General features: G+C 40.8%; 2 protein-coding genes across 2 annotated transcripts in view; one reads left to right on the top strand and one right to left on the bottom strand.

The window, feature by feature from the left end:
* Positions 1 to 307: 307 nt before the first annotated feature.
* Positions 308 to 16,703, top strand: LOC108796552 (claudin-10-like). The gene is made up of 5 exons (XM_018568046.1): positions 308 to 691; positions 11,482 to 11,643; positions 13,376 to 13,457; positions 14,722 to 14,829; positions 16,577 to 16,703. The coding sequence occupies exons 1-5, from the start codon at positions 478 to 480 to the stop codon at positions 16,701 to 16,703; spliced, it is 693 nt and encodes a 230-aa protein (XP_018423548.1). The 5' UTR covers positions 308 to 477.
* Positions 16,704 to 25,625: 8,922 nt separating this feature from the next.
* DZIP1 (DAZ interacting zinc finger protein 1) overlaps positions 25,626 to 26,118 on the bottom strand; it is a 52,009-nt gene continuing 51,516 nt past the window's right edge. The window contains exon 18 of the mRNA XM_018568045.1: positions 25,626 to 26,047. Coding sequence (XP_018423547.1) covers positions 25,965 to 26,047 — 83 coding nt within the window. The 3' untranslated portion in view covers positions 25,626 to 25,964. The remainder of the gene's footprint in view (positions 26,048 to 26,118) is intronic.

The raw sequence follows: 26,118 nt of genomic DNA, 5'->3' as shown, positions 1-26,118 counted from the left end.
CCCCCTCCCCCGTCCGTTCCGCCAGTCAGCGCTGGTGGAGCGGGGAATCCAGCCCCTCCCCTGTCATGGCAGAGAGCCGTGACAGGATCGAGAGGTGAGGGAACCCGGTATGTGTTCGCTCACCTCCCGATCTACTGAGCCGACCTGTGACAGTCTCATTGTCACAGGTCGGCTAGAACTATGAGGTGAGTGAAAAGCACTCACCTCATAGTTCTCCTTTAAGTCATTAATGAATTGTTATTAGTGTTAGTTTGTATCGCCTGGGTGGAACACCACCCACTGGGATGCACTTTGCTCTTCTTCATGGCTGGCTACCTCCAGGAAAGAAAACTATATGTTTTACAAGCATCTGATGTTTTTGTAGCAGGTGTAATTTGAACAAGTTGCTCATAATGCGGAGTACCTCTGCTTTTTACCTTTATTGATGCAAGCACTGCTGTTTATGACTTATTTGATGCTATTTGAAAATAATTAATCATGACCGGAATGCAGATTTTTGCTTTGATATTTTGTATCTCTGGCACTGGGGCTGTAATTGGGGCAGTTGTGTCTAATGAATGGAAAGTGACCAGCAGAGCCAGCTCTGTCATTACAGCCACTTGGGTTTTTCAGGGGTTGTGGATGAACTGTGCAGGGAATGCCCTTGGCTCATACCACTGCCGACCCCACCTAACCATCTTCCGGGTAGAAGGTAAGCAGAACTTCATGTTTTCATTTTTTTTTCTGGTTATTGTGGTCTTTTGTTTCAAGTTTGTTTATTTATTGTAACTTTTACTGCATGTAACGATAGAGAGAAGTATTTATGCAAATCGGATCGAGATCTATCTATCTATCTATCTATCTATCTATCTATCTATCTATCTATATATATATATATATACAGTCGACCCCCCTGAAATCTGCGGGGGGTTAGGTTCCTAGAGCACCCACAAATTGTGAAAAACTGCGAATTTTAAATGTGGTCAAAAAAATTCCTATTTTTATCGTTTAAACCCTAAATATGTCCCCAAAACACTTTCATTTCACTTCAAACTCAGCTTAATACATTACCCTTAAAAAAAAAAGAATGTAAAGGTAAACCTGTATACTGTATAGTACTGCTATGTCTCCCGCAGTGCTAGAATGTAAAATACCGCTGTGCAGTACGATGAAGGTATTTGTCGGCCGGCCAATGGCCGGCCGCTCGGCCAGCTTCGTCTTTCAGCACGTCTCAGCGCTCGACTGAGCCGCTCGGCCGTGATCGGGAGCTGTACGGGCTATTGTGAATACCCCGTACAGCACCCCCTCGGTTCTCCTGAACCGAAGGGGTCCTGGGGCCGAAGCTAGCCGAAGGATCGGCCGAAGCTACGGCCAGATCCTTCGGCAGCTTTGTGAATAGACCCCATAGTTACATAGCATTTGAGGTTCAATAAAGACACAGGTCCATCAAGTCCAAACTATTGCGTGTGTGCATTTATGTTTGATCAGATGTGTGCGTGTATATGAGTCCATGTGTGATTTTGCTCTTAAGAGTACTTGTACCCCTTTATGTCACGGTCTCAAGGAACTCGTCCTTGTAGACCCGTATGTAATGAAGATAATGACTGCACAGCAAAGCAGAGGATTTACAGCACCTCGGGTGGCGCCTCTTCTTCAGGTGTTCAGGAGGAGTCATATCTTCTGATAGGTCGTCTTCTGGTGGGGTTTCGTGCTGGCTTTTCTTGATAGGTTTGAAGAACATTGTTCTAAGGAAAAATCCGCGAACGACTGAGGCCACAAACTCTGAACCGCGACTTTGCGGGGACGACTGTGTGTGTATGTATATATACTGTGATATATATATATATATATTTGAAAATACGGAAACAAAGCCAAAATCTAGTTAACACTTTCAGTTCATGCTGGTGCCTTCCATTTTTGTTGTGTGGAACTGGGAATTTTCCATGCTGTTCTATGCCTGGATAGTGAAAAAAAAATAAACATTCAAAATGATTGCACTGTAAGTGAATATTGTTTTATTTCATTGCATTATATTACATTATAACCTAAAACTGGGCAGTACAAGACTTGGGGAAAATATGCTATTTTAAATTAGTGAATGGCTAATAGTGAAAATGTTCTGCTCTTGGAGGTAGAATTATTTTAATCACATTATAGACAATTAGCAAAAATGATTTGTACCCGCCCTCTGCTGATGGACCTGATGGAGAACTGCAGCAGAGGGCGGGTACAATGCTAGTTTACTATTGGCTATGGCAAATTGAAATAGCCAATAGGAATGTAGCAATGTATTTAAATGGGAAAAAATTATTATTATCGAAGGATCGGCCGAAGCTATGGCTAGATCCTTCGGCAGCTTCGTGAATAGACCCCTTAGTGTTTCAGCAGCAATTTTGTCAGCGCCTCACTTTTCTCTGCAAAGCTGTGATCTGGCTTCTCTTTCTGAGTGACTTTACATTTAGATCCTAGGTAATCATTGGTAATCCAGATACTGTACGGATAAGCATATATTATCTAAAATTTTAGACTTACCTGTAACTTTGGTTTTCTGGAAGGCGCAGCAGGGATCTTCACCTCCTTTTTATTATTTCCCATATTACCTTTTCTAGTGCTGTGCAGTGTTAGATTTGATCATACGGGTTATTTAGAAAGCAGACTCTGACATTTTACATTTAAATGTACCAGATATTGATGACTTTGAATCCCTTTTAACCCTAATGCTTTTCTTTCTCGCAATTCATCAAAGAATGGTAAGTGGGGAAAACATTATTAAAAAGCACCAAAAATTATTTTTTTTTAAACATTGAAAATTGATTAAAATCATTTGAAAACAATGCCACCCTGATAAAAGTTTCTAGTCTAGCTTCCCTTTCTTCAGAAAGGAATCTGCTTTTTCAGAAGTAAAAGGAAGTCATACGCTAATATCACTAGTTTAGAAATACATTAAATCCTTTAAGAAAATAGATCTTGTTGTGTTAATAATGAGGTCACAATAAAAACTCATAAAACAGCAGAGAAAGAAATACTGATGACTTTTTATAAAAGGTGTAACACTGAAATTCAGGGAAAACAGTAGCAACATTTTAGCATTTTATTTTCTCAAAGTAAATATTCCGTAAGCCCTGGTTCACATCTAGGCGTTTTTGAGCAGTTCGAAAAGTGCTTTTATCTGTCCAACACAAGAAATCCCATGATTTTCAATGGCCCTGGTTCAAACCTCTAGCAGGAAAACGGCAGAAGCCTGAAAAGATACAGGAGCTTCTTTTGGCAGTTAAAAGCGCTTCTTTGCCCCATAAACTTCATTGGAAATGCCCAAAAGCGCACAACAGAAGCATGTCACACATTTTCGTGAGCGTTTTTGCTCGTTTATACGCACATTCTTCCATTTCCTACAATGGTTTATGAGCTGCCAATCAAAACGCGCGTCTTCAGGAATGGGCGTTAAAACGTACACACAAATGTGCACAATGCGCAAATAACCGCATGCTGCTAACGCGCAAAAACGGTGCCATTTAGGTGTGAACCAGGGCTTAGGAAGATGCTAGCATGCTGCTCTTCTAGAAAATTACATTAGAGATTAGGAGGAACAAAACTCAATACTAAAGGAAACTGACAACTTTGAGGCGTGCTACCTGGTTAGTGAGTGGCCAGTTAATGGGGTAGTTGTGTTGGGTTGAGCAAAGTCTTATGATAATTAAGTAGGAGCTGACTTAGTATATCTAGAAGGAATGGCAAAAAGACATTTAACTAGTCGATTGAAGATGGCAGAACAGTGTTGCCAAATCTTTACTACCACTCCTTTAAGACATGAGTATAGCCCATCTCATAGTGGTTAGGGTTGTAACACCTAGAAAGGGAGTGGTGATCAAGGATTCCTTCCACTGGAAGTTGGATAAAATACTTTTTCTCAAGGCATATTATAAGTGAATGGTTTGCTGCCTTCCTGCTGTCAGGGGTTGCCATTTGTTGGACAAGGAAAGGCTCAAAGTGACCCTGTTGTCTTGGTGAATCCTGGAATTGATGACAACATTTATGGAAGGTGAAGGATCCTTAAGAATTGTTTTAGAGAATTAGGATGTAAGGAAGGACCTCAAAGGTTGTATTCTCTAAAGCATATCCGCCGTGTGTTTGTTGTGTCCAACCCAGTAAAGACAGCAGGAGCTTTAAAAGCTAAATTCATGGCTGGAAGAGGGAAAGATCTGAGTTTCTAGAGTACTGGACTGACCTTATTGTGGTAAGGCCAATACACTAAAGATGGTGCACCTAAATGGACAGAGGTCTGCTCTTTTAGGAAAGAGGGTTTTGGGACGATTGGACGGATGTTTAATTAATTTAAAAAAAAATAGATAAGAGAGGGACCAGGCACTACTGCAACATGAAATTGGATTGGATGGGGGTTAAGACATGGCAGCTGATAAAGAATGCTGTGCATTACAAATACATATTAAATAATGAGGCTCAAATGGTGCTACAAAAAATATGCATTGCAACTCTTTATGCAAAATATAATGGCAGGTTAAAGTGACACTAAACTCAGGAGTTAAATCTTAAAAGTGCATTCAAGTACCTTAACATAAAATGTATCTTATTTGTGCATCACTCAGCTGTACATCCTCAAATCATCTCTGCATTGGTGCTGACACTGTCCTTCCTTCTGGATGGTGGCTGCTTTTGTTCCTCATGGTCCCTGTGTGTATTGTAAAGTAAGCAGCACTCCAAGCTGTCTCCTGTGATGGACTACAATCTCAATACAAATTAGTAAATTAAACATGACATTGTAGTCCATCACAGGAGTGATCTTGGGGCGGTGGCTTTTTTTACAACCCACACAAGGATCATGGGAAGCAAAAGTAGTCACCCTCCAGAAGGAAGGACAGTGTCAGCACCAATTCAGAGATGATTTGAGGATCTACAGCTGAGTGATACACAAATAAGATACATCTTTGTTAATAGTTAAGGTACCTGAAATCATTTTTAAGATTTAACTCCTGAGTTTAGTGTCACTTTAACAGCGTTTTTGAACAAAATCAATCACAGTGAAATCCTACTTCAGTAACTGTCTAAATTAATTGATAGAACAATGACAGGTTTGGTCAGGATACAGAATCTTATTTTGGCATGTACTGTAGCTGTCCCTAAAAGTGTTTAATGGTAATTAAACTCTATGGCCCAAGCCACATTGACCTTTTTCCCTAACTCGCGTGAAGGGTTATTAGTAAGTAATTCCAGTGAAAGGTGAATGCTTGAAGGCTTAGTCATTGAGGTAATTATTAATCAGCCTATACACTGTAGTATATGAAGAGGAAATGTTCTAGTTTTCTACTACCAATATGCTACATGTACAAAGTGCACGTATCCATTTTCTCACTTCTCATGACTTGAACTAATTACCCCTTCCTGATGCATTCTTACCTCTATCTGGCAGGCCGGGCCTCTGGTGTTGTCTTACATCCCAACCTAAAAATCTCCTGTGCACTGATTATGCCCACACAGTAGCTTCCCATAGGCTTCTATGAGACCATCTCCTGAGCATATCCAGGGATGTCTCTAAGATAAGAACTGGGAAGGCTAAACAGGCTCTTTGATATAACAATGAAAGTGAGCAGAGCATGCGGGACAGCTCTGAATTTCTTAAACGATCGCACGATCAACAGTTTTTTGACACTTATAAAACAGATACAACAAAATGCCCTCAATGACAGACTGAAAGGGAGTGTAGCCACGAAAGCACTCTGTTATCCTTTGCATCTGCCTGCTGCTGGGTGTTACCTTGCCACAGAGCAGAACAACCAATAATGATTATGAATATCTGTGTCTCCCTAGCCAATCACCAGGAGGGTCATGGCCAGTGGTGCATGCTGGGGAGACATACAGGTGAAACTCGAATAATTAGAATATCGTGCAAAGTTCATTTATTTCACTAATGCAACTTAACAGGTGAAACTAATATATGAGATAGACTCATTACATGCAAAGCAAGATAATTCAAGCCGTGATTTGTCATAATTGTGATGATTATGGCTTACAGCTCATGAAAACCCCAAGAACCCCAAATCCACAATCTCAAAAAAGTAGAATATTACATGCAATCAATAAAACAAGGATTGTACATAGAACAATATCGGACCTCTGAAAAGTATAAGCATGCATATGTACTCAGTACTTGGTTTGGGCCCCTTTTGCAGCAATTACTGCCATTACTTTTGCACGATATTCTAATTATTCGAGTTTCACCTTTACATATTTGGGACTGATCATGTAAGACTCTCTTTCTTCCCCGGGCCTCCTGCCTAGGGGAAGGTGCTGTGGATTGTCTGACCCTTCTAGGCCTGCCGACTAGGAAGGGAAACCATGTGCTCACACTGTGGCCTGCATCTGAGGCCTAGTGAGTGAAGCTGAGGATGTAGAAGACAGAGGGCAACTTCAGCTGGCACAAGAAGCCTGAGAAGTTGATCCTCTGCTGCAGCTCAAGACACAGATTCCACCAGTTAAATGTCCTCTATCTGTGAAAGCTGCAAGTACTTTGTTCCATCATCTGTGGAGTCTACAGCATCCTGGGTGTCTTGTGTCCTAACCCTTGCTCCCAAAGTTTTGCAATAAAAGTTCATCAGCATCATATGATCGGTTTTATTGGTCGCCACTGGAGGGTTGGCAAGTGCTTTTGGGTCAGCAATTCCACAGAAACACTAGACAGACCAGTATCACTTCTCCCTCCCTTTTAGATTGTAAGCCCTCAGGGGCAGGGCCCTCCTTACCTTCTTGTCTTGAATTGTATTGTGATCGTAATGTCTTCCTTATATTGTAAAGCGCTGCGCAAACTGTTGGCGCTATATAAATCCTATGTAATAATAATAATCTATCCAGCACCTCCTTCGGGGGTGAGCACTACAGGAGCAAATAAGATGAATGTATTGTTAAGGTTTACATTCAAGTTAATTTTAGTTTATACTTGATTGGAGGCCAGCAGTCACTTTTACCAGCTGTAGTCACTGCACACTATTACCAGATGTATGTCTGGGTGCACTACAGTTAGGGAAATGTAGATGAAGAAGCTTTGATCAAGGCACACACAGGACTTATTAGCAGGAGAGTTTCAGCAAACAACGACCATTTACTGTTTATCCAACGTTTTATTGTATCCGAAGCTTCGCCCCACCGGGCCGGACACCTGTTGTTTGCTGCAGCTCTGCTGCTCATAAATCCTGCATGTACTTCAATCAATGCTTTTTATATATTGTATTCTTTCAGGTTTTGTTTTTTAGATATCTTAGTTTCTATTCTGTGTTGACAGGGACTTTTTTATGGAGCGAATAAAGTGCAGCATTTTGCTGACAATCTGTTCCGCTAGCTGCCTTTTGTTTGCACCACACTGCTGCATCAAAACCACCTCACACTATTTCCTATAGTAAAAACAAAAGCTAAGCCTAGACCTGACAAACAAAAAAAAATCCAAAATGGCAGCCAGGCACAAATGCAGAAGTGGGGCAATAAACTCCAACAAAGCAGGGGTAGGGCTGCACACTGTAGAAGCAAGGCAATTTAGGCAATTTATTGGCCCCAATAGAAGACTAATCCACGCAGAGGAGGGAATTTACTGGCTCCCAAAGTCTGCATCATTCTCCTTTTCCCAAGCACAGAGCAGCCAGGATTAGTCTAGCATTGCTGGTGTGCTCTCTTCCTTCTTCTCCACCATTGATGGCTTCCCAGGAGGAGTTGGTGTAATTATTCATGCATTCCATGGGAAGGCTGGCAATGCCAAAGAGAGGAAAGAAGTTGAGCACTGAAGGGGGTGTGATTCAGTGAGGGTGAGCACTTGAAAGGAAGTCAGTTATGAGTGTCAGTGGATGCATATTGTCAGTTGCTGGAATCAGTGGGATTCATATTGTCTGTCTCTGGTATTAGTGGGATTCGTATTGTCAGTTGTGGGGTTCAGTGTATTCTCTGGTATCTCTGGGATTCGTATTTTGTCAGTTCCGGGTATTAGTGGTTGCATGCTGTCAGTCTCGTATCTGTGGGATTCGTATTGTCAGTCCCTGGTATCAATGGAGGCATACTGTCAGTCTCCGGTATCTGTGAGATTCGTATTGTCAGTTCCGGGTATTAGTGGTTGCATGCTGTCAGTCTCGTTGTCACGTACCGTGGTGCGGGCCCGAAGTGATAAGGAGGACCTCCCTTGCGGTTCCGTCTGTGGAACCCTGAAGTGTAACAGGGGGCACAGGCAAGAGCAGCACGGGCGCCGGTATGAAATCCTGGGTGCCGCTGAGCGGAATCAAGCACTGTGGGAAACAAGGCAAGTTAGGTTAACAACCAAGGAGGCAATACTAGTAGCCAGCAGGATCCAGCGAGTGGTCAGAGACAAGCCAAGGTCAGAAGCCAGAGAGGGGGAGTATAGCCAAATCAGAATCCAGAGAATAGTCAAGGACAAGCCGGGGTCAGAAGCCAGGTAAATACTAAGAGCAAGAGCAGGATCCAGAGAATAGTCAGGTACAAGCCAGGGGTCAAATATAATGCAGAACACAGCAGGGAACAGAACAGACCTGAAGCACACAGGCTGAAGAGCACTCAGCAATGACTGGGAGTGCTGTGCCTCCTTTTATAGCCCTAGTGACATCACTGGGCGGCGTCCTGACGCACAGGGGCGTGTCCCACCAGCCCGTCGCGTCACAGGTGGGCGTGCCCTGCCGGGCCTCCTCGTCACTGGTGGGCGTGCCCCGCCGGGCCGCCTTGTCACCGGGTGCCGTGTCCCTGCATCAGACGGCCCAGCCAGGACCGGACCGCGGCTCGAGTCCCGACACTCGTATCTGTGGGATTCGGATTGTCAGTCCCTGGTATCAATGGAGGCATACTGTCAGTCTCTGGTATCTGTGAGATTTGTATTGCCATTCCCAGGTATTAGTGGATGCATATTGCCAGTCTCTGGCATCTATGGGATTCATATTGTCAGTCCTGGGTATTACTGAGGTGTCTCTGGTATCTGTGAGATTTGTATGGTCAATCCCTGGTATCAGTTACATGCATACTGTCAGTCTCTAGTATCAGTGATATTTGTATTGTCAGTCCTGGGTATCATTGGGTGTATTTTGCATTTCTGGTATAAGTCTCTTGGACAAAATGGATATACATTTAAAAAAACAACAATGTTTCTTTTCCCTCTGTAACCTCTATCAGCAAATTTAATGTGGGAGAAAATTGTACTTCTCATTTCAGTTTGTTGAGTCACTGTGCATGAAGCATGGCCTGACTAACATAAAGGAATTTGTTTTCATAATGTATTAACCAGCGTAAAGTCAATGTGTATAGGCTAGCTTCACAGTTACAAGTCATCACATGTAATGTAGATCATAGGTTCCAAGCAGTGGTATGTGTGCACCCCATGGGCTAATTTTAAAAGATCTAGGGGTGTGTCTGCTTCTTAAAGATACAATAACACTATATATACACAATGTATGGGCAGCGGCTTTGTTTTCTTCAAAATACAAAAACCGTGTTACACTTTTTACACATTTGTGTGCATTTTGTACACCTTACCATTCAATTCCATATTTTGTGGTGAGAACACTGCTAGCAACGGTTTAACAAACCACACTAATGCATGAAGTTGAGACATTTTCATTCGGAAGAATGGTACCTAACTCAACAGGCATTGTACATGTGTTTCTGCATTTAAATAAGCTTTCGTTAAAGATTTTTTAATACAAAAAACATATCTCAGCACAACTGAATGATTCAGCATCTGTAGAAGATGTTATTACCGACAAGAGTGTTCATTCAAAGTGGTTTGGGAACTCTTGGCTATGGCATCTGCCCACAGCCTACTGTCTAACACAGGGAGGCAGACCTGATGGGGAACTAGTCTCTCAGAGTTCCCCTTCAGTCTCTGTCCTTTGTCAGCATCATTGGTTGCTATAAGGCTGCTGGCTATGCAGCCGACAGCACCTTAGTAACCATTGATTCATCCCCTTCCCCATTCAGCTGCCTGCAGGGGATGTCATTACTATAAGAGTACATTTGTAAGCATGTGAAAAGTTTGGAGATTAACAAGGGATAGACTTCCAATGTAGTTTCAAATATAAGCTGTTTTCTGGTGGATATGTTTGCGAGATATTTCACAGTAAAAAGCCATTTATTTGAAAAGTTCCAAAATTCTTTTTTTTTTTTGTCTGTAGGCATGGTGAAAGTTGAAAGGGAGGGAGAGCAGAAAGGGAAAAGCAAGGAGAAGTGGCTGTTTAACTGGTGTTTTATTTCAAACTCTGTGCCAAGCAATCCAGCAAGAATGAATAATGGCGTTAGAAGCAATCTCTGGTGGCAATGGATCTTTGTGCACATGGATTATATAGAGGAGGTTTAGGTCCATTATGGTATTTTGCATCAAGTCAGAGTCTGTATAGATGTTTGTACTGTGAATCCAGTCAGAAAGATATCTAGCATTAGCATCTAGGTTGTATGGTTCTAGGTCAAGAAGGTTAAGCCCTCCATTTTTCATTGACTGTTGCATAATATGAAGACTGATTTTGACATGCCTTTCAGCCCACATGAATCTCCAGAGTGCCTGGTTTAAATAGTGGAGGTCTGATTGTTTTAGTGTAAGTGGCAATGTTTAAATGGTATATTATATTTTGGGGAATATCACCATTTAGATTAAACTAACTCTGCCCACCATGTATGTTGAGTTTAAGTGATACCATTGGGAGAGCTGGTCAGTGAGAACTAATCTCTCTACATTTTATAGGTAGTTCACAGTCCCTACCTCTTCTTATTTTGGGTATATGATTAATAGCTATGTATTTGAGTTGCATGCAAACTTGGTTTCAAATATCTTTGACTGAAATAAATTGCACAGTAGTGGTATAGAATACAATGCACGTCATTGGAACATGTTACAGGCTACTAAACTAAACCTGCTGTTGTACAATGTTCTTAAAGCGGGACTAAATTTAAAAGTAAACAAATTGTGAGCAGGCCGAATCTTGACTGCAGAAGAGACATTCTATGCAAACGTCCCTGCCTCTTTAGAATGTACACTGAGCTGAGCATCATCACCCTAAGCTAAGGTAAAGGCTTTTTTAGCGCAGCTCAGCGTACCTTTCAGCACACCTTGGTGCAAGGATAAATTAATTACTGTGCATATGCATGGGAGTTACATCATTCCGCACCAGCCCATCAAGACTGCTGAGAACTTGAACCCAGAAGAAGCCAGAGAGTAGTCAGCACTGGTGAGGGAGCCTGTGAACGTTGCATTACTGGAGAGGAGTATGAATGAGGAGGAGAGCTATGCAAGCTCAAACAGCCGTCAGTACCAGAGGAGGGTCTCCAGACCTTTTTAAGCATCAGTTTCAGCTCGTATGGCTCACCACTAATTATTGGGAAGACAAAATGTGCAGTTTTTTAGGTGGAATATTTTTAAATACATTTTGTTATACTGACACAGCTAAAATATGTTTTCTGTAAAAAGTTCAGAAGGATAACAAATATGTTTCAATCCATGTCTATTATTACTTACAGGATTTTTGCAGGCATGTAGAGCGCTTATGATTACATCCATATGTCTGGGATTCTTTGGACTCATATGTGCATTAGCTGGCATGAAATGTACAAGGATTGGTGGGAATAACCAAACCAAAGCTAAAATTGTCTGTTTAGCTGGAATCCTTTCCATACTTTCAGGTAAGATCCAATCCAGTGTGCCCATGACAGAGCTGGAATCATTGCAAGCATTTAGATTACCAATCAGCACTTGTCTTAATGTAAGACCAAACATTAAATGGGTAGCTCATTTTTGTTTAAACTGTGAATAAATGAGAGCCAGAAAACATGCATGTATTGTTCAGCATGGAGCCAGCAAACAACTGGGTCACACAGCAACAGCTGCCATACTGTTTAAAGCAATTAGGTTTGGTAACAAGCAGAATAGCAATTTAATGAAAAGAGTAAAAAATAAAAAAATAAAGTTAAAAAAATATTTTTTTAAAATATAAATAAATGTTAAATCTAAAAAAAAATAAAAAATAAATAAAAAAACTACACAATTGGGCAAAACTAGCAGTGACAACTAGCTCCGCCCAACTGTTTCCTATTGGCCAGTACCTGCTAGAGTCTTCTAGCAGGTCCCGGCCAATGAATAACAACTGGGTAGAGTCGGCTGTGAAGTCATGGCCGGCTATGCCCAGTTGTCATTGTTTAATGACAGTTCAGCATCTCCAGGTCATTTGGGGACGCTGATCTGTCATTACAACTGGGCGGAGCCAGACGTGAGATCACGGCTGGCTCTGCCCAGATGTCATTTGTGAGGCCTTTGGCCGGCCGTTCGCCCAGCTTCGGCAGTCACTTCGGCTCAGTCGAGCCGAAGCATTTGCCTTCAGCTCGGCTGAGCCGCTCGGCCGCCTTAGGCAGCTGTATGGGCTGTGGTGAGTAGCATGTACAGCAGATGCTTGGGCTGATCCTTCGGCTAGCTTTGTGAATAGACCCCTTAGTATCTCAAGCCCCTGTAAATAAAAAAACATAACCCTTTAGTGTCACCCCTAGTTTTAAAAAGATAAACTGTTTTTTTTTTTTTTTAAATGTACAAAAATAAAAAATAAATAAAAAGTAAAGAAACATTTTAAAATATGTTTAATCAAAAACAATTATAAGAAAATAAATAGGAGGCTATTAAAGTTAGGGGACAACCATACCAGATTCTAAAATTGTTCCACACTAAAATTGTATTTCAATCCTGTATTTTGTGACCTATAACTTCCAAAATGAACTGAAATCCTGGACCTATGATATACCTTATAAATCAGGACAAATAAAAGGATTTATCATGAATTACTTTCTGTTAGCTACACTAACTATGCAGGGGTGTATCTACCACAAGGCAAACTAGGCATTTGCCTAGGGTGCCACTTTCCAGGGAGGCTGTCTCAAACCAATGGGCCGGACTTACCTTTGGGCATACTGGGAACTTGCCCAGTGGGCCGAGGCCGTCACACCATAGACCCTGCACAGCTCTCCTGAGACTCTGTGTGCGCTGTATCCAGTGACTGACAGGTTGCACAAAATTTCCTAAACAGGATGGGGTGGGCCAAATTTAGACTGAGGGGGTGCCCAAGTTTAGTCTTGCCTAGGGCAGTACAAAACCAAAATACACCACTGTAACTATGTACACATTATTATTGCCAAAACTGTGACAAATTTAGTTTTTTTGCATTTTTTAAAATATAAAATTAAGAATTTGTATATCCTGATGTCACAAAAAATGAAAGCCCATTTTGTCATTTAAAAACCAGTGTGTAATATATGTAGGTGCAATGAATGAGGAAGATGAAAATTATGGTTAAAAAAACACATAGCAAAAATAGCGACTCACTTAAACCTTCCTTCCAGGCGCCAATGTCACTAATCTCATGTGTTTCAGGTACTTGCTCCTTGGCTGGTTGCTCTCTGTATGCTCATAAAACCACTTCTGAATACTTTGATCCAACCATTGTAACAGCAAAGTAAGTCCTGTTTTCCTGGCACACAATAGAAACAGATCAGAAAAGTATAAGTGTCCTGTGTCTAATACATACTTTGGGGGGCATTTATCAAAACTGGAGCAGACACAATCTGGAACAGATTTGCACTGCAACCAATCAGCTTCTCTGTATTATTTTCAAATCTTACCTGAACAAACTGACGAGAGATGCTGATTGGTTGCCATAGGCAACTGCTCCAGTTGTGATAAATTCCCCTCATTATGTGTAACTATACATTTTGTGTCCATATCGAAGAAATCATGTACTGAGAGAAATACATATGTAAGCTACAACTGTGCACATCCTTCTGAAAACTCTAGTTGCCCTGTTGGCTGTGACTTCAATAATTTAAGACATGAAACTAACACAAAACAAGTGAAGGTCAGTGACTCAAAACAAGCATGCAGCCAGTAAAGTCACAATGATGTCAGCACTCCTGACCTGCATACTTGTTCTGGGCAGTGAATTCAGAAGTATTGAAGCCATTGATGTTGAATTGGTACATTTCTCAAGAAACTCAAAATTATAGCTAATTTGCCTACAAATGTCAGGCGGTCATAATAATCTGGCCACTCAGTGTATATTCCCTTCAATTAGGGCCGTCCCTATAATTAGGCGGCCTTAGGCTGTTGCCTCAGGTGGCATCTCTTTTGGTCACGTGAGGGGATGGCAGGCAGAGCAGCACGGCCTCTCTGCTGCACAATGGGCCTGCTATCCACTTTCCGGCCTGAGTGTCCTATACACATCTCCCCGCCCAGCTTTTAGCAACCTGTGACACAATGGATGGCGCCTCGCTCAGCTCCTAGCAACCAGTGACGTTAGTTGCCAGTTGATGCAGAGGCCAAAATACTATGTAACAACTACACATTGGCTTTTCAGGATTTTCTTTATGTATTTTAGAAGATTACACTTAATTTATTTTAAAACAAGGGGAATTTACTTTTCTTGTGGTCAACCCTAATTCTAATTTAACTCACAAAGTGGAATGATAATGTACAGCCTGTTATATTCCATTGCAATCAATCAGACTTTAGTTTACTAAAAGATGAGTTCTGATTCCTTGTTATGGGTTGCTGCAATGAATGTCTGATGATAATCTGCATTGCCTCTAGCACACAATTCAATGTTATTTGTCATTTTCAAGTGCTCATCTAAAAATCAAAGAAAATGGTTGTTACATGCCCCTGTTCATCTAAACAGGTTCTGGAACATTCCTTTAATGACAATTCCCGATTTCTTACTGCAGGTATGAGCTGGGGACAGCTCTGTTTGTTGGGTGGGCTGGATCAGTTCTTTGCTTGGTTGGAGGATCCATTTTTTGCTTTACATTTCCATTTGGCAATATCATCCAAAGGTAAGATGTAAAGAGCTTATTAAAAAAAATAATACACAGTGTAGCCCCCATAGAAATGAATGTCAATGTATCCTGTACAGATCTGGCTTCAGTAAAGTGAATTCTGATTGGTTTCTGTGGGTCACTGCACTTTCTTCTTTGAGCTTTGTTACTGGCACTAGTTACTCATGTACAAATAGTTAACCATGATACAAATGAAGATCACCAGCACTCAATGAATACTCATAAATTCTTGATTGTATTTATTTGAAGAGGTGCGTCACGTGCAACCACCAACATTTCGAGGCCACGCAGGGTCCCTTTATCAGGGTGACATAGTGACAAAGGTGTATAGCAAATATACTTGTATATACATATATATGTTTGCCCTTTAATAAACTGCATTTGACTTGACTTACCTGGACTACAGTGGAGTGTCCTTGTTACAATATATATGTAGAGGAATACTACCAAGACCCTCCCCATGACGTAACTGTGACATCAGAGCCCGCCATTATTTAAAAATAACAGTATTCAAAACATTATCCACATACAAGAATAGTTATAAAGAACTGTAGTCAAAAGAATGTTAATCAATTACTCTTCCTCCCCCTAGATGCTACAATGACTGAAAAGTAAAATATACCTCATCAGGATTGCCTATATTCTGACAGGCAGGAAAGTTGAGCTGCTGTACCAGTGGCTGCGTCATCGGTCGTCCTGGCAACCTAGGGGTGTGATATTTTAATCAGTGGACCCTGTTTCTATTTTGTGGTAATATGTGGGAGTTGGCAAAGAAAACTAAGGAAATAAAAATATATGTATTCAAATGTGATACCAAATGAAATCCCTAGCTGTCCCCAAAAATGTATAATACATTGGGGTATCTAAAAGATATAAAGTGCCAAAAACAAACACTTGGTGACTTTAACGGTTCAGGAAGAAAAAGGCCTGGGAACTCAAGTGGTTAAAGGGAAAATAATAGAAGTACTGGCAGGATAAACCGGTAATAAAACTGTGTTGCAGGGGTTTAGAAAAACAGCTGTGTTAATGCTATTGAAAGAAGGAGTCATAAATGTAATTTGTTCTAACCCAATTTAGGTATAAGGAAATAAATAAATGTATCCATATATCTACAGGGGTGTGGAATTTGTATTGCCCGACGCAGTTCCGGGCGCTGGGCAGGTGGTTTCTTCAGTAAGTTAGCCCTGCTGCAGGCAAGTAGCAGGGCTGAATTATTTATTTTTTAACCTGAACAAAGCAGTGATAGAGCCGGGGGGTGTGGAGCGGTGACAGGCTCTGCCTCCGGCCTCCGCCTCTGTCCCCGGCTGCTGCCTCTCTTCCTGCCTGCTGGCTCCCTCCCTGCTGTGGTCTTCAGGATACCCCGCTCTTCTGGGGGACCCGGGACCACGGCAAATTAGATCTGGTATGAACACTGATACAGGATCGCTCACAGCCTTCCTGTCACAGGAGAACTAGCACAGTACTTTGCTAGAACTCCTGTATTGGAGGTGACAGGTTCAATAAAGAGAACCTGTCACCTCCAAATGCTATCACATAGAGGATTTTTAGCACCTGTGTGATAGAAATAAAGTTAGCAATAAAGTGAAAACAATAGTCAAAAAAAGGTGAAAAATAATAAAATAAATAAAAATTCAAAATGTAATTAAAAAGGTGATTAAAGTAAAAAATCAATTATGCTCTGGTAAATATATCTCTTCCGGTTGCATACAAAAGAATAACAGCCTTTGATTATGTTTCCTTCTAGGTCAGGGTATGGATATGCCACAGCTTCATCCAATTCCTTCTATTCCAAGACAAAAACAAAAGAGCCGTCTAAACTAATGCATCATGATGAATTATCACCAACGTATAATAAAAACTCTTATGTGTAAGATATAGAAGCTGGCACCTACAGCAATACATGGTTCTAGAAAACACTAATAATAAAGAGAATGTACATCTGGGTTTATTTACTCCGGTAGATAATACATTTTAGACGTCACTTCTTTTTATTAAAAAAGATTATGTGGAACGTGGTCTGGTTTACTTGCCTGTCCATTCTTTAGCTGATAATGTTTCATTAGAGGAATAGTTCAGTATTGACCATAAAGAACGTTTGGTCATTGACTTAAACAAAAGGTAAGTGGATGGAGCAGCAGTGAAACTCCCAATGTAAACGTTGTTGTTGTAATACAGTGTTTTCTACTAACAGAAAAGTATATCAATTCACTATAGACATCAATAGGGACGGCTTTTTTTATTACAAGAGTGCGGAAAGGTGATAACATTCCATTCCAAAAATGTCTGCATTAGAAGTAGAACTGAAAACAGTGTCATAAGAACAAAGCAACAGGGCGATCAGGAATAAAAGAATTGCTTTTTATATATAAAGCCCAAAAATATTCCTTTGTACCTGATCATACTATTGATCTGTTTTTTCAGCCCTCCAATTATCAGTTTATTTCAGGTCCTCGTTCATACCATTAGGTATTATGCGTGCTACCACGCAGGCTCACATCACTCTACAATTGCATGAAAACTAGTAACTATTACCATATATGAAGCTCTTCACATCAGTGCATTATATTAGAGGGAGCTGCGTTGTGTTTTTATAAAGTCCTATTTGCTGTGACTTTTGGGAAAAAAACACGCATTACATTAAAGTCAATAGAAACAAAATGCACTAAAAGTACAATATGTGAATGTGTTTTTCAAGTAACATGTCCGTATTCCCTATGTGCCTGCAGGAAGAATGCATGGACGTAAACTCTACATAAGATGCATGCGTATGGCATTACATTGTAAAGCAACACATTAAAAATGCATTATGCGCTTTAAAGAAAACACATGTACTAGGAGCTGCCCAAAACCCACACTCACTTTACAAAGTTATAACACCAAATATCAAAAAATCATTTTAAGATTCAGTGTCACTCAAGTCAGTTTTCTACATTGAATCCAGAGACAGTTGAAGATGATTGGCCTCTTCAATCTCCTGTGACCGGGGAAGAACAATTTTCATTTGTCTCTGCTGCTGTGCTTATCCGTTAAGAAAAAGGAGGTGTCTCAGAGTACTAATGTATAAACAGCATATACCGCTGTCATTAAGGAATCTAGTCAACACCCACATTATGCTGCACTCCAGGACCACAGTTTTGCCTGGCTGGAATTGCATCATTCGAATACAGAAAAAGTCTGCCCAGTGATGTCCAAACAGTGGAAGATGTTTTCAGTATTAATAACATACATCAACTCTGGTAGTGAAGTCCCTTAAAAGAGAACTATGAGGCAGGTGTTTTTCCCCATAGTTCTCTTTAGGGTCACGGGAGGACATATAGTAACCTCCTGTGACCCATAACTCAGTATATAGCGAACTATTGCCCACGATATACTAAGAGCGCAGCAGCCGATATGGATCAGAATACTGTTTAGATACGCCCAGCCGCGTGAGTGACAGCTGGCAGAGAGGCACTGCCAGCTGTGCCCGCCCCCTCCCTCGTTCATTCCTCCACTCAGCGCTGGAGGATCGGAGAGGGGAGGCCGAATCCCTGTGGGGAGCAGTGACTGTGTGCAGGGAGACTATAGGGAAGTGAGCGGATCGGTGCATGTTTCTGCTGACTTCCCGATGGATACAGCCAACCTGTGACAGCTTCTTTGTCATCAGTCGGCTCTAACTATGAGGATGAGTGGAAATCACACCTCATAGTTCTCCTTTAATGCATTTTACACTGTAGTGCTTAACCAATATGCCTCATGATTAGGCATGACTACATTATGGAATACATCAAGGCATTCCACTATCACATTCCACTATTTTAACTTCTACACATACACATCTCACATATAACTATACATACGCTAGATATGCTACCTTATATCCATTTACTAATAATAGATTATTCATGACTATTTATTCATTATTACCTCAACTCCTTTTTATTCCTATATGTCTGTTATATTTTATATACAAAAACACAGTCCCAATCTAATTTGGCCTCTCATTGAGGGCAGCTAACCATTTTTTCTACACTTCTAATGTTTGTCTATAAATAGCCACAGTACTAGATTATCACTAGGCTGATGAAGGGAATAAGCATTCCTGAAATGCATTCCACTCACAGTGCCTTGAACCTGCATGCATGAGCTAGGTGATGGAACTCACCACAAGACAAGGGGTGAGAAGAAATGGAAGGTTGATTACAGGCGGGTGTTCCATACACTGAACCACAGGCTTCATTCAAAGAGGATCATCCTCCTGCTCACTCATGCTTGGACTTGAGGTTACCCGATACCAGACTTACCTTGTTTGTTTTAGAAAATAAAAAAATGGCTATCCTATGGCAGTGTGTGTTCTCTGTTTATGTCTTTCAGACTCCACTATGACTATCATCTGGTATATGTTATTGATCTCCAATAAATCCTCTGTTGTTTGGACCAGGGCCTTTTCTTTATTTGAACAGTGTACTACTTTGATGTCAGTCTTACCACCAATTGCCCTGATTTGCTGGTGTTCTTATGATTAACATGGACCAGGCAAGGAACCAAATCTGGTCCTAATGAACAGTTTGGACACAATTGGGCCCTTAGTTTAGGATGTATACATTTATAGACTAGATTGGACAAGTCTGCCTTATAACCTTTACCACTGATCTATACGAATTTGATCAGATTATTATATTGACCTGAGGACTTCTCTTGGAGCTAGGAACACAAGTACAGACAGAGGGAGAACACAGAAGCAGAAGTGAATCTTTAGGCAAGACTGTACTTACCATAATGGCCATGGGAAGCAGCAAACCTCCAAATTCACAAGTGGTTATATCCTTTTTCTTATTCTGTTTTGTCCTATTTTGATTTTTTTTTTTACTTTGTTGGTGGTTCACCAATTTGTTAAATCTCTGACACTTAGGGGAGGAGTAATAGTACATGTTGCAGTTTAAGAAATAGTTGTATTTCAATTCCTTTTCCCATTAGATCAGCATCTTCCCATGGATGGCCGGGCTGGTGGTGGCTTTACATGCTTAGCAAAGGAAGTGATCTGTGATCTTGGCCTCTGGAAATACTTATTTACATCTATTGTGCCTGGAAAATATGAATGTAAGGTCTATGTCCACTATGATGTCTTTGGAAGTGTCTGAGGTATATACTTTGACACTCATCCTAGTCCTAACAGATAACCAGCAATGTGAGCCCCTTATACCTAATCCCTCCCAACACATAACCAACTCCGATAACAATGTAAACTTCCTAATCCTTGAACTTAAAAATAACCTAAGCTAAAGTAATTCCTAACACTAAACTAACCCTCCTATGTAGTATACTCACCTTATCCCACATAAGGACAACTGCATCCACACCAAGCAAGTTCCACGCTGAACACTACCTGTGCCCATCTGCAGGCACCGAGAATATTAGATCTGGGATTTGGCACATGTAAAAAGGTGAACTAGGATATCCATAAAGAACAGGTCTGAGTTTTATCTAATCCATAGTTAAGGCGAAGTCTGTCAGAGACGTTCGTTGAAATAGATTCGCTTCTTCACTCCTTGGCACTTTGCGGGATCTTGTTGGAAGGATCATGACATTATGCTCTGCAGTACTGAAGCCAGGGGTAAGGCAGGAATATTTATTAACTTTTTTTCCCTGCAGGCATTTTTTTTTGTGTTTAATGTCATGCTGCTATTTATTCTGGTGCAGGGGACCCTGATATATTAAAGCTGAACTCCAGTGGAAAAAAACTTTACCCTTGCAGTGGGTTGTTCTTCTTCCCACTCCAAGACTTAACTGCTCGTTTATCCTAGCGGATAATGAAGAAGGTAATATACTTATAATATTCCTTGCTCCCGCAGGTTTCATGTGACTGGTCCCCTGAAGTCTATTCTCTTTGCTGGCAGACCAGTCCCAGCTCTCTGATGTCATGCCATACAATGTAGGACCAGCAGTCCCGCATTGTACGTGAGGATGCTGAGGGTCTGCCCACAACCGTAAAGCGTTAGATAGCAGAGGAGAGCGCTGGCTGTTGGGGTAGTGAGGAATAAAGTAAGTATATCACCTTATTCGCCATCCCTAAAAGTATATTTCCTCTTTCGCAGCCAAATTGGGATAACACCTATTTTATATTTGTTACATGTTCCCATTCACATTGCATAAGCTAAAAAAAATAATTAAAAATGCTTCTTGCAGTTTAAATTGCTTTTACACGGGTTAGGGTTTTAAGAGTTAAAAATTTTTCTTGCTTCCATCTCTTTGCAATGTTAGGAGGGGCTGTGAGAGGTGAGGAGTCTGAGGTGGTTTATCCATTGTAAGATTACAGTCCCAAGTCTTTCCATTAGAACAGACCACTGTGAAAGGGCTAAGAAAAACCTGGAATCAGCCATCTTGTCTGCTTTAACAAAACAACTAAAAGGTAAGAAATATTTTTCAATATGCTGTGTGAACAGGAACACATAACGGACATAAAGAGGGGTTTTCTCAAATTTTGCTGAAGTGGAAATACACTTTAAGCAAAGAAGCAGGTAAACGTTGCAGTGGGGAGGGGGAGCCACTGCAAATATAAAGGTTTTCCTTCCCAGAGTCGCTTTTTTACTGAAGGTCCGCTTTAAAGCACAGGAACCCTTAAGTGGAGTTTTGATGTATATGTCTCAAAAACTGTACCCACGTGGTGAGAATCTGATTTGACTTTATCTGGGTGAAAAGGTAGAGTTGCACTTTAATGAAAGATCATATTGATAAACAGAAGTTTATGGTAACAATAAGATAATGAAAACAAATTAACAACCATTCAAGTCATGTTTGTTTTAATGCAATTTTTGACATTATATATAAATGTTATGTACAACACCTTATAATTTCAAAACACTTTAGACTACATCTGGCTTAAAACCGGACTTAACACTGTTTTCTGTGTGCTACACACAACATAAGGTCCCCGATGGAAAATGAAAAATGTTAAGACTTAAAATAATGTGAATATGGCAAAGCTTCACATAGTTTTTTTTGAGTGTTTAAGAACAAAACACATGTACCATTTAAACGGTATTTTATGTATTATGTTCCTTTTTTAGGCAAATAGAAGGCCCATAAACAAGCAGTGTACAATGGATTACATGTCTTCTCCACTAGTTAATAAAAGGCTGACAAATTTTCTAACACTCCTTCCACTGTATTCAAAACTATAAACAAAACAATTTGGCTGGAACTCCACTGTAAGTAAATTAAAACAGGATTTTTGTAATGACTGTAAAATGTATTTCTTAGAGTGTGTTAATGCACACAGCATTCAGTTATTCAAAGACAATTGGGTTATACTGATACCTACAGGAGGAACTGGACACTGGCAAACCAAAAAGGAGTTGTCCAGCTAGGTATAACTCCTCCCACTCCCAGCATGGTTCAGTTTTGTAGAAAAGCAGTAACAGGAGTAGATCACAAACAGTGGGGTGGGACCTGTGTCCCTTAATAAACTCCAGGAAATGCATTTATGGTACGTACATAGGACAATTTTAGGACATAGGGCATAGGACATTCTTGCTCATTGAGGGACACAGGATTCAGTAATTCAGAGACAATTTGAATGTCCAAAAGCAGTCCAACTGAGGGGTGGGCAATAGTGGCAAAACACTAACAGGCCCATATAACAAACAGCAGAATTGGGGGCAGCTTTTAGCACAAAGACCTTATGACCTAAAGAACCTTATGCCTAAGCTAGCATCAGATGAGGCCTGAACATTCACCTGGTAAACCTAAAAGAATGTGTGAACAGAAGACCGGTGTGGCAGTCTTGCAAATATGAGAAAGATGATGATGATATGATGGTTTGTCTGACATACCATGAAATGATGGAGTGAAAAGCTGGTCTGGGATCATCAGGAATGACAAAAAGAGAGTCAGTCTTTCTAATGGAAGCAGTGGCTGAAAGGCAAACCAGCACAGCATGAAATTCTGTACAACCTGATAGTGAAGGGAAATTACCTTTTGATGTACTGGAGTCGAAGAGAAAAAAAGAAAAATCCTGGTTGAGGTGAAAAGCTGAAACCCCATTGGGAAGACCCCAGGCCTCAAACACAACCTTAACCTAGTGTAAGACTAGATAGGGTTCTTTACAGGACAAGACTGTCAGCTCAGATACTCATCTCGCAGAGGTGATGGCAACAAGGAGTGCAATCTTGTGGGGAAGAGCAGAAAGGAGAGTTTATAGAGAGCCAGATTCAAATCCCACAGGAGGTGCAGCCACATGAGGAACACCCTGTACAAAAGTCTTGACCAATGAATGGGAGGCTAGAACCTGAGATTTGCTCCTTGATGGTACTCAGGGCCAAATGCCAACCCAGGGCTTATGTAGAAAGGTCAGGATTCTTCCTGGGATGAAATCTTCTCTCCATGCACCAGGCGGAATAAGCCTTCCATGTGTGATGGCAGACTTTGCGGGAGGTAGGTTTACCATGTATCCCATGTGGGAATTATCGATTCAGAGAGACCAATGCCTCCCAAGACCTGGGCTTTAACAGCCGTGCTGTTAAAACCAGAGATTGTGAAGCAGGATGGTAAATCCGTCCTTGGATAGATCTGGGCAATCTGGAATAGCTGACACGGTATCTGCCAGACGTTTAAGCAGTATCATTTCTTGCCTCCTTGTTTTCTGTGTTGCCACGTGCTAATGCTTCTCTTCTCCTCCTATAATCCTGCACTGCCATTTTGAATAGTAGAAATAATAAGTGGCCAGTTTCTTCTGTGTTTTCTCTGCGGGCACACTGATAACGTTATTGGCATATCTCATACATGTGCTGTACAAGATCTAGCACTGTTTGCTATTGTTTTCACATTGCCCTGGCTATAGCATTGTAAGCAGTATTATATTCTAAAACACTCATATTGCTAAAGCTATGACAATGTATAAATAATAATAATGCCTTTCCCCCCCCAAACAAAGTCTTGTGAGATATTGCAGCGTTCAGAGGAGATCTCCCTGGAAGGCACTGAAAGATTTCATGCAAATGTGTTGGACTTGAATAAAGACATTTAAAGCCTCCAGCACTATAATGGGACAGATGTCCCGTTCTGGTTTTAGAACAGTGAACGAGATGAAGTAAAAACCCTGAACCATTCAATGGCAATAACTCCTCAGCTCAAAAGATATGCAAGAGCAGCATTGAGCTCTGCTAGTCTGCAGAGACACAGGCAGGTTTGACAACATGAAGCTTGGTGAGGTAGAGAACAGACCTCCAGCTTGCAATCCAGGGAAACCACATCTCTTGCCCAAAGATCTGAAATTCATTCTGACCAGAGTCCACAAAGGCCAATTTCCACTTTGGAAAGTCTTGGCATATATTCATGCTAAAGAGGAATTCTCTGCATTTTTGAGATTTAGGAGCCATAGGTTTGTGATTAAACTGGACTCCTGGCTTGGGTTTGGCCTGGGAGGTTTAAGCCCCATCTGCTGCAGCCCAGAAAAAAGCTTGTGCTTGCAGGTATGGCAAAACAAGTGGCACTTTCCCTGCCTCCCCATATACAGTGCTTGATGTCAGAATGGCCAGCCAGTAACTCTGAGCGCTGTTATGCGAGGGTGGTGGGTGCAGATTCCTGCTAAGTACAAAAGAGTTTCTGTAGGCTCAGCCAGTAGATTGGTGAGAAGTAAAGGGCAGGGAAGCTAAGAACAGCATGCTTACAGGGCCTGCTAGAACATGAACCTGTTAGTTTACTTGCTATTGGCAAAGCACAGATTCCCTTTAAAGACCATTGGGTTTATTGAAAATGCAGTGTAAAAAGCATCCAATTATGACAGAATACAAGATGGATTTAAACCGGTTGCTATTATGGGTGCTGTGCCTTCCTTTTCACACTGATTTGTTGATTAAGCCAATATATATATATATTGTAAAAGCTCATGTTCCTTTTGCATTTTCATTTCTGTCTGCATTTAGTTTAGTTCAGGGACTGTAGGATTTCAGTGACAAACTGGTAGCTGCACAATATTGTTATAATGTACATTTTGTAAATATACATGCTGAGCTTGGTCACTTGGCGCTCGCTGAGCGTGTGTCTGGATGGAAGTGTTCTACAAAAGTATCCCAGTACACGCAGTACACTAACATATTACTATACAGGATTTATATAGCGCCAACAGTTTGCGCAGCACTTTACAATATAAGGAAGACATTACAATACAATTCAAGACAAGATGGCAGGGCCCTCCTTACAATCATGTCTTGAATTGTATTGTAATATCTTCCTTATATTGTAAATGCGCAAACTGTTGGCGCTATATAAATCCTGTATAATAACAATAATACGATATATTGTACTGCATATATGCAATGCAACTGGCAGTTATGACGACTTTCACTGAAATAGAAATGTGCCATTAAGTGCTTCTGTAACACCCCATTCCAAATGCACTGTGCATTGCTACTGCTGGCCATGTCTGAAAAGTTAAACAGATACACATTGTTTAACAGCATGATGGTACTACTATGATGGTTGATGTTTTAAAAACAAACAGAACTAATCTGATGAGGTTTTTGAGCCACACACTGGTTTGTAGGTCTGTCGTACCGGTCAGAAAACCTCAATGACACGTTAGCTAGGCACAGTTTTTCAATGTTAAGTACCCATAAAAGTCATACATTGCAAAAGACTATTATCCCGGTGAACCCTGCAGTGGAGACTGTAGTTAAGACTTGCTACAATAATCATAGACAGTAGAATTATACCGGGTGGTTTTCAATTCTGCCTGAACACTGTAGTTATTATTAACAATACAGAAGTGTAAACGTACACTTAGCACATAATGGAGTCTGTGCTGACACACAATGTGGTCTTTAGAGTAACAGATTTCACTGAAATACCTTGCTGTAGAGAAAAGAAACAAGAGGTCATTAAGTGCTTGTAGAAATACATTGTACCGTAGAAAAACAGATTTTTAAACATTATAAGAAAAACGTCATAGAAAAGACATAAATAGAGCGCAGCACTCCATCTGCTCCCACTGATTAGGTCAATGGTACTCAGACTCTCCACAGTATAAAATAACATACAAACATACAAATAATACAAATGTAAACCCTGAAGATTTTCCAGGCAGTGCAAACTCCCAAGGCACTTGAGAATGTATCATGATAATGATATACTGTATATCACTGATAAATAAGACATTACTAGATATCAGAGGTGTCACTGAAGTCGCTCACAGTGACTAAACTGCTGACAAGAGTGCTGGATGTATCGGCTTCACGAGCATCTGGAGAAGAGAGGGAAATGACAGTAATTAATATTATTGATCAGAAGAAACTAAGCATCATATGGATGCGT

Source organism: Nanorana parkeri, unplaced genomic scaffold, assembly GCF_000935625.1.
Source record: "Nanorana parkeri isolate BGI_ZX_2015 unplaced genomic scaffold, ASM93562v1 scaffold1130, whole genome shotgun sequence".
Lineage (NCBI taxonomy): Eukaryota > Metazoa > Chordata > Amphibia > Anura > Dicroglossidae > Nanorana > Nanorana parkeri.
The sequence above is the reverse complement of the archived record's forward strand: the minus strand, read 5'-3'. Positions and strand labels throughout refer to the sequence as shown.